Raw genomic sequence first — 9,901 nt, 5'->3', positions numbered from 1 at the left:
TGTTAATGCTGGATTTTAAAAAGGATTGTATCTAAAAAAATATAATGTATACAATTTAACTTAATAATTATATTAGTAGCTATTTTCACCACTTAAATTCGTAACTTTAAAGTCATATGAAAATAATTCAACTTTTGCTCCAAAGCTAACTTCAAATTATTACCGAATTACAACCTCATAAAACATAAAGGACTCTAACTAAATTAGCAAAATACTGTATCAGATGAACTGTTACATATATGTGCTTAGCTAGTTGGTTACCAAACATGAATTTGAAAACCTAGCAAACATTATCCGCCAATTGCTGCAAGCTAAGGCGTCAATTAACCATTTCTCTTAATCAGTTCAATATTTGGGTGAGATAATTTATGATATAATATTAAATTTTAATCGTATCTATTCTTCTAATAGATAGGGTTAGGCATGGTCCATACTTTAAATTTAAAAGATAAATTTACTAAAAAACTCGTGATATTAAGAATAATCTTACGGTGAAGAATGGAGTTTTGGAAAAATTTATATTACATATATTTATTTGAGAAATGTTCAAACACTAATAGAATTTATTATTTTTTACTATTATTTTTAGTCATTAATTTAGTTTTTTTAGTTTAATAATTTAACAACATATTTTTAGTATACATTTTAAACATTAATGATTTATTAACCAAAAATAATAAAAAAATATTAAAAAATTATTAAAATTTATTATTTTTTGCCATCACTTTTAACTATAAACTAAATTTTTTTTATCTACTGATTTAATAACATACTTTTAACTTATATTTTAAATATTAATGACCAATTGATAGTCAAAAATAATAAATTCAAATGACCTTTTAGTACTTTTTAATAATAAATTTTATTGATTTTTAACATTCTTTTATTTATTTATAAATTTAATAAAAATCTTCATCAATTTTTCTCTTCCCAAAAAATTTCTCACTATATAAAACTAATTATGTCTGTACCTAACAATTTAGGTTTTAGAAAAGAAGAAATAAAGGATCCAACATGTAGTACGTAGGAAACTAGGGTTAGAAAAAAACAAGTTGATACCGTTGTTTTGGGTCTCATATTCATGAGCAGCCATGTGAATAGATGCCCCATTTGGATGGCAACTTCATTCATGTCTAACGTAAGAGTTAAGACCCATAATAATATAGATCAACTACTACCATATCATCATCATCAACATCAAATGGGTCCAAATACACTGCTTCTTGGAATAAATGCATGCCTAATTGTTACGTTGTCCTCAAATACCTCAACATTATTTCTTGTGCTATAAAAACTGCTTTGCGTTTAATTTTTTTATTAGGAAAAAAAAGTAAGTTTTTTAACTTGTCTTTTATATATAGTTAATAAAAAATGGTTGAAATTAAAATTGATTTGAATTACAAGCTATTTTGTTTAGTTCATTTATTTAAAATTTAAAGCTAATTCTTTTTATATTAATCTATATATATATATATATATATATATATATATATATATATATATATATATATATATACAATTTTGTAGTGAGAAAAATAAAAAAAAAAAACTAATAAAACAAGCGCACACTTGCTAGACAATAAATCTCCCCCTTCTTCCTTGAACCACTTTCCTTCGTCTTCACGTGAGATTTCATTTATATTATCAACACCAAACAACATTTTCTGACTCTTTTTATTTACGTTAGGGATACATTCATTGTATTTGTACGTGACACATTAATTAATTTTCATTTCTATATTTATTTATATATATTTTCTAGTAGTATCTTTATATGTTGTGGTAGTTATTGTGATCGAACATATGTATGATTCAGTTGTTTTGGCAACTTTTGGTTATTCCCTTTACGCAAATTCGGTTTATTTAACAGTTATTATTATTATTATTATTATTATTATTATTATTATTATTATTATTATTATTATTATTATTATTATTATTATTATTATTAATTAATTAATTAATTAATTAATTGATCATATAATTTGAGAGCTATATAGATTAGACATTTGACATTTGCAATATAATAAGGACATTTGTGAGATATACGGCTTAATTTATTTATTTATATATAAAAAAAAATTGATATAAGTATATATATAACCTATTTTTAACACAAAATTCAGGAAATGTTATACAGAGAGTACAGCTATTAAATAATAGTATAGGAAAGTTTTCAGATGCTCCAGTCCACTTTTTTGGAACTCTGATGATCCATGTACGGCCGGTCACGTTTTGTTAATTTGTCCTGTAGCGGAATGTGAAATTACGTTGATGTCCCTGAACAAAGACAAAAATGACGAGAGGAGAAGTGCTCAGCTGAAAGGAAAAATGAAGCCGAGTAGCCCCTCAGCAAGCCGGTTTACGAGTTAGAGTGCTTGGGCTGTAATACGCTGTCGTTTTGGAAAACCCCAGATGCCCTAATCTGATAGTGTGCTCTCACCCATGGAGGCTTGGAGGCCGTCTTCATCCCTCATCGTTTGTGTTGTTTGTGTATGTACTTAAAGTGACTGTGGCCTTCAACTTGTGGATCCCTGATAACGGCAGAGGTTGGAATCTAAGTAAATGGTCATCGCAGCGGAGGCCTTATTTATCTCACCCGCCCGATCGCACGAGTTCGCACCATAGATCGCGGGTCGTGTTAATTAAAGGCGGTGGACATCGCGCAATTTTGTTCGTCGACGTGGGGGTCCGATCGCCCTGTGTAAGTCCGTCGACGTGTGAGACTCATTCTGCCAATTTCCGTTTTGTTTTCAATTTAATTTCTCCATTGTGACATTGTTGCTGAAAGTTTAACCTATCTCTGAAATAATGGAGTTTTTACTACTCTAATTTGATGTTGTTGTTCTTGATAATTATGAAAAAATATTGTATGATGTTTTTGAAAATTTGTGTGATGTGTTAATGTTGTTTTAACCCCATTCTTGATCTAATGAGATGATTGAGCAAAAATTGTCGTCTGAAAAAAGTTGAGGTAATTGATTTTGTTGCTTAATCCGGTTACAAACCCTTGAATTTGCTGCTCCAAAGAATGCGTTATTGTACTTTGTTTTTTTCTGAAAAAGCCTTCGGTATTTATTTTTTTACAAATTGCTTTGTACCTACCTGTATTGTTAGTAATGTTAGGAGTTAACGGTGAACGTGTTTGCTTCTTTGTGTCGTAGTTGTAATGCATGTGGTGTTTTTGGAAGTTTGTGTATGTAGTAGGCAAGTGGAGGCTGTGAGGATGTTGGAAGCATGTTGGATAGTAGATGAGGTGGTAAAGTAAGGGTTTTTGATGTATGTAAGTGTCATAATTTTTCATTGATAGGCTGAGTCAGTTTTGATTCGGGCAAGTTGATTATAGTAACTGTGGCAAAGAAGTTTGTGCAATCCCTAGTTTATTGTTTGTTATAGTTTGACATGTTTGGCTTTCAGGTAATAATGGCATCAAGTAGCAAGTTTTGTAAGGATGCGTGTATGTGGAATGAGCCTCTTGTGGACAACTGGATGGAGGGCAATGCTGGTGTGTCGAATCCACAGGTACGACGGGTATACGTGCCAATCTGTATAGTGTGTGAGTGGAATCGAATTGGATGGGAATGGTCTGTTACACCATCTGGGTGGTATTGTTCATGGAGTTGGTTTTACTCTTAGCAGGTGTGAGGGTTATGCTGTGAGAAGTTATATTCTATGTGGTGACTATGATGTGATGAGTCTGATGCGTAGAACATTGCATCTGCAAAATATACATTGAGACTAATTTAAAATGCAAGGCTTTGATGTTATTTAGTGTTAATATGCATGGATATGCAATATTTAAACAGAACGCATTCCACATAATGCCAGCTGGTAGCATAATGTTTGTCTTCTTATTTCAGGACACAATGTATGATACCAGAGTGGAGGAAGATGCTGAGTCATCCGATTGGGAAGGTAGGGGGCTTCAATGTTGCCCGTTTTTTTGGGTTTGGATGGGTTGCGAGCTGAAGATGTTCTTGAAATGGAGTTCTCTTCACCTCAGGAGGCTAGCGGCTTCTATAACAATTACAGCTGACTAAAGGGCTTTGCATCAAGGCGAGGCAAGACGGTTAGAAACACTGCCGGAAAGATAGTGCGGTACACGTTTGTTTGTAATAGGCAAGGATTTCGAGAGAAGAAATGGTTGGAAAAGGTTGATCGCAAAAGGGAGCATAAGGCTGTAACCCGATATGGATGCACGGCGGAGATGAGGATAAAGAGGAAAGAGGGTAGTGGGAGGTGGTATGTGTTGCGTTTTGTCGAGGAGCATAACTACGAACTTGCGTATGGGAAGCTTGTTGATTATCTGCGGTCACACAGGAAGATATCTGAGGTAGAAGTTGCTCAGCTAACAAGCATGAGAGAGATTGGGATTAGCATACCTAAGATTTATGAGTCCTTCGCAGCACAACTAGGGGGTTTTAACCTGGTAACATTCACAAAGCAAGATATGTATAATGAGATACGGAAACAGAGAGGTCTGCAAGGCGGAGACGTAAGTGCAGCTGTTAGGTACTTGGAAGGTCTGGCACGCATGGATGGGAAAATGTTTTGGCGGTACAAGTTGGGATCAGGGCAACACCTATGCAACTTGTTTTGGAGTGATGGTCGTTGTCAGGAAGATTATGGGATATTCGGCGATGTGCTAGCATTCGACGCTACTTATGGCCGCAACAAGTACAACCTACCTGTTGTAGTATTTTCCGGAGTAAACCACCACAACCAGACATGCGTATTCGGAACAGCAATGGTGTCATGCGAATCGCAGGAGTCATATATTTGGGTTCTTCGCCAGTTTCTGGAATGCATGCAAGGTAAGGCACCGCAATCAGTCATCACGGATGGCGACCCGGCCATGCGTATAGCAATCCGCACCGTTTTTCCTGACGCACATCATCGGTTGTGTGCCTGGCATCTGCTGAGGAACTCGACTGCTAACATAAGCGACCCGAGATTCACACAAATGTTTAGACACTGCATGCTGGCAGATATGGAAATCGAAGAGTTCGAAGCGTATTGGGAGTCAATGGTCAATGAGTGCGGTGTCAGGGAGGTTGAGTGGGTTAAGGACTTGTACACCAAAAAGCACGCTCGGGCAACCGCATACATTCGTGGTAGATTTTTTGCTGGAGTACGGACAACCTCTAGGTGCGAGTCACTACACGCCAAACTAGGGAGGTTTGTTGAGAGCAGGTATGGGGTGTTAGAATTTGTCAGAAATTTTCAAAGGTGTGTGGATTTTCTGCGTGACACCGAGGATGAGCTAGACTTTCGTTCATGGTACGGAACACCTGTGCTACAAACGGAGTTCGTTGAGCTGGAAAAGTCTGGATGGACTATGTTCACCCGCGAAATGTTTCTCAGATACCGGGATAGCCTGAAACGGTGTGTTCGTGTTAGAATATGTGAATTTGATGACAGTGACAACCCTCATGCATATACTCTTCAGAAGTATCGGAGGCCTGAGATGAATTGGAAGGTTTATAGGGACCATATCTCGAACAGATTTACTTGCAGCTGCATGTGTATGGAGTCATTTGGCATTCCTTGTGTGCATATCCTTTCCGTTTGTGTAAGGCTAGACTTGGTGGAAATCCCTGAAAGCCTGGTGCTGCGTAGGTGGTCTAAGGCAGCCAAATTGGAGATACATAACCAATGTGGTGAGCAACACACTGCTGAACCAAGTGTGACCTATAGGACACGATTGGGTGCTTTCTCCTAGCTGTGTAAGCGTTTAGGGCGCGTTGCTTGCATGAGCGATGAAGACTTCAAGGTTTACTCAAACAAGCTTATGAGCGATGCTCTGTTCCTTGAAATAAAGTACGGCTTAAGACCATTAACGGATAATATGACAACAGCAAATGATTGCGGGGTGAAGGACCCCATTCGTGTCAGGACAAAAGGCACGGCTCGGATGAGTCAAGCAGGCGGTTCTGCGCCGAAAACGAAAAGAAAGTGCAGCACATGCGGGAAGCTAGGGCACCGGAGGACTAGATGCCCCAACGGAGGCGCGCAACCTTCAACGAGGAACAAAGAATCACTTGCTGGGAGAAATAAACGCAAGCGAACGAAGGTTACCACCTAACTTATTCCTGCATGGTCTATTTAGTATACGACGTGACCAATAAAACTAACTCTATGGAACGGTTTAATATTAATGGCATTTAAATCTCTGAACTCAACTAAACGGTGTTTTTGGAGCAGCAGTAGTTATTTCATTATTATGTGCCTGCACATATTTTTTCTAAAAATTTTAGAAAATTAGTGTGTGTGTAAATAAAATACAGTTAGTGATTAATGCACGCAGGCCATTCTTTATGTGTTAATTTTTTGATTCCCACTGAACTGTGTGTTAACATGTTACCTGTTTTGCCGGTATATGCAATGCTCGACGATGGTGAAGAGGCAGTCCTCGTTTTAATAAGATTAAACTCACAACATACTACTGGGCTTTTATTAAGGCAGCGTCTTTACAATTCGTTCATGCTAATCATTGTGTGCATAAGTATGATTTAGCCACTACAATGTTCATGCTGCAAGGCGTTCCCTTATCATTGCATAATTAGTGTGTTAACAGCTATGTGGTTTGACATGCTTGTTAATATGCAACAGGTACCCGTCGTTGTCCCAGATAATTGTCCGCCTGAAAATGCATGTCAAGCTGGAAGCGACATATGGGAACAATTTTCGCTTGCAGACCCATGACGACGGTCGACTTAGTTGTGAGCTGTTATTCCAACTACGATGTTAAGGACGACATGTTAGCCTGAAACCGATTATTATCTGAGTTCTTATGTTTGCATATAAGGATATTGTTAATAATAAACTGGTAAATCTAATTTCTATGTTATTTGGTGGCTACAATGTTAGATTCTGCTCGTACTGACGTTTATTCGTAAGAACACTAGGTCAGTTGTGGTTTCTTATTATAAATTCCATAATGGACGGGATTATGCGGATTAGTTGTATTTTATGTGCTGTATTACCCATGATTTTGACGTTCTGCGTTGAGGATTGATGCATGAAGGTATTGATTTAGGTAATGTAAACCGTGATGTGTTCCCATATGGCCCCAAAAGTGACATAAATCGTGCATGAAGGTCAAGCCCTTTCACCCATTTGGGTTTATTAATATTTATATATTCAACGTCATAACCGGTAAACCGTTTCAGATGGGGTTTGTCCAGTTACCTAATGATCGGTGTTTCATTGGTCCACGAATACACCGATCCAGATTCAGTATTTTAACTATATGCATTCATACCCTTATAGTTAAAAAAAAATCATGAGAACAATTCATTAAATACAAATATTCTAATATGGCATATTTTTTCTTTTTGCAAACATATATAATCTGAAATTTTATTTTAATTGGCTTCAAAAATTTTATATCTATAACATTCAAAAATAATGAAGCTTTAGCCTAAAAGAGATGACTGTTATTGTTAAATATCATAATAGGTTACAGTTTCAAAGCAATGAAATTGAAATGTAAGAATATTAAAACTTTAGTAGAACAAAAAACCTTTAATCTATCACAGCTTGAATTTACGTTATTATTACTCTAAACAGATTAAGCTATCATTATTAATAGTGAACCAATCTTTATTGTTTCCTAAATGTTATTCATATAATCAATACTCGTATGGATGAACGAATGTTGTGTCTTTTTAATTAGATCTAAAATTTATTCCAAAACTATTTTTATGATTATCATTTCATACCATACCGTAATATTGCTTCAGAGTGGATATAGCAACAATTAGATATCATCGTTATACCTTATCTTAATGAAGGGGAATAAAATCGACTGACAGATTTTGATCCCTTTTCTTGTTCGACTACCATGTAACAAATGCAAAATGACACAGCTCCTGCTATTACTTCTAAAATAGCTATAACTTCAGTCATTAATAAACTCCATATGGTTCACATAGTTTTCCTAGCAAAAGCAGCCAGCAGCCATATATAACATCAAGGGCAAGCAAATTGCCATAACCTACGTACAAATACGTTTTGGCCATAGATCCCCATTCAATAACAATAGGTGTGCCTCCGGGGGTGTGGATGTTGTGCTCTAGTCTGTCGACAGGACCACTAGTATCCACACTCAAAAGTAGCCATCAAACACATATAGAACCAGACATACATATACCACACAGTACGAAATAGAAGTTAGCCAAACAACTAATACGATTTCTACTTAGATCACAGTTTCCTGCTTGTAATCAAACGTTAATCTATAACAAAATGCAGTAGTGATTAGTCTTTCGACCAGATTTGGAAAGTTTTTCAGTCCTTTATGCGAATAACCTTCCTCCACGCTGCATTTGCCTTGGAGACCACTGTTGGCCTCACCTCGTTACAATCCAAAAGGACAATCTTTGTTGCAGTTTTCATCCTTAATTTCAACGGGTCCATTTGCTTGTAAGGAAAATATAGGGTAAAAATGCATGTACTCCTTCGTAGAGACACAACATGCTTAGATAATGGAGGACGAACCTGCCAGGGAAGGTTTGAAACTTTGAATTTGCCTTCTGTTTGGATCCAGTTCAAAATCCACAAACATGAATCGTCGTTGCAAATTCGGAACATGTCATTTCAATCACGAATTCCTTCGGGCATGTAGAGATGACAGGTTATAAAAGAAATCATTACCATTCCTGGTAACTTGGGACTCCATCGGGATACTTAATTGGTCCCCAAATGGTCGGATCAGCACTAACATGGGAAAAGCTCAGCATGTTAGATTCCAGCTTGAAAAACTGGGCGAGCAATAGTAGCTGCATTCAAGAAAAGCAGAGTTGTCACATGGCACGGAATGATAACCGCATTCACGTCTGTAAAAGTTATGGAAAATTTGCAGTGAGGTAGAATGTTGTGCAAATTCTATTAGACTAACAATGGTAAACATGTTGCGTTCCCTCCGCTCCTTGTGCTCTGGAGCTCTTGTCACATCTAGGTAATACACCCTCCCATGCTTAACGTCCACCACCATCAGGTACCAGGTGTATGTCTTTTCGCACACCGGGACCAAAACCTGTCAACACAAAAAAAAATGAATGCTAGGCTATAAGTTGAATGAAAAATGGTAAAATTTGGAGTTAAAGGTTACGTTAACAACGTGTTCGAGACAACTAGTTGCCGGCATCCATCTGTTCATATATTTTCTCCTAATGACCTCGAATGGCCTCATAGCTATGACGTTATCGGCAAACACCGAAGGTGTGTACCAAACACGAGGTGGCAGAACGCAGCAGGCTCGCATGGACGCGCTCATGAAGATTATGTTCATAATCTGTGCACAAAGGAAAACAACTGTGTCAGCGTTCTTATCTATCTCATTTTTCTAATATTAACGGCACCGTCGGGTTGTACTCACGTCAACATTGGGCATATAAACCGGCGATAACGAGTGGAATCCTGCTCTAGGAACTTCCAATGTTGAGAACTTGAACAGCATTTTCCTGGAATTTGGGAAACAAGATTCAGTTCCATTACAACGTTATCTACAAAAATATATTAGGTACATTATAAAGATTCTAATAACCACAGATTATCCCTACAAATATTGATCATTTTTTCCAAAAATGTAAGCGGCCATCTTGCATTCGTCAAGTGTCAGGTCCATGTGAACGGTTGGCCTAAAAACCATTTGGAATCCCTTAAGAAAAGGCAATATAATGTTAGTTAGCCACAGGATACGAGGTTCTAATAAATTAAATGCGTAATTAGTAGTATATTAAGCATTCAACAGTGGGGATTCTTGCCAGTGGAATTAATAGAATGGGAGACTCCATTACGTTCATCATTCCATACGGTTTGAATGCACTCCCAACCCCTATAGAAGAAACATTAACATTCGCCTGGCTATTCTGCTGAGTCGTTGCGAGCTTCCTAC

General features: G+C 36.9%; 1 protein-coding gene across 1 annotated transcript; it reads right to left on the bottom strand.

Moving 5' to 3' along the window:
- Nucleotides 1–7,937: 7,937 nt before the first annotated feature.
- LOC140182528 (uncharacterized) lies at nt 7,938–9,484 on the bottom strand. The gene is made up of 4 exons (XM_072229433.1): nt 9,383–9,484; nt 9,125–9,298; nt 8,903–9,040; nt 7,938–8,783 (listed from the first exon to the last, which is right to left on the bottom strand). The coding sequence occupies exons 1-4, from the start codon at nt 9,461–9,463 to the stop codon at nt 8,655–8,657; spliced, it is 522 nt and encodes a 173-aa protein (XP_072085534.1). The 5' UTR covers nt 9,464–9,484; the 3' UTR covers nt 7,938–8,654.
- Nucleotides 9,485–9,901: the final 417 nt, after the last annotated feature.

The sequence above is a fragment of the Arachis hypogaea genome, chromosome 3 (genome assembly GCF_003086295.3).
Source record: "Arachis hypogaea cultivar Tifrunner chromosome 3, arahy.Tifrunner.gnm2.J5K5, whole genome shotgun sequence".
Taxonomy (NCBI): domain Eukaryota; kingdom Viridiplantae; phylum Streptophyta; class Magnoliopsida; order Fabales; family Fabaceae; genus Arachis; species Arachis hypogaea.
Note: the sequence above shows the minus strand (reverse complement) of the source record. Positions and strands in the feature narration are given on the sequence as shown.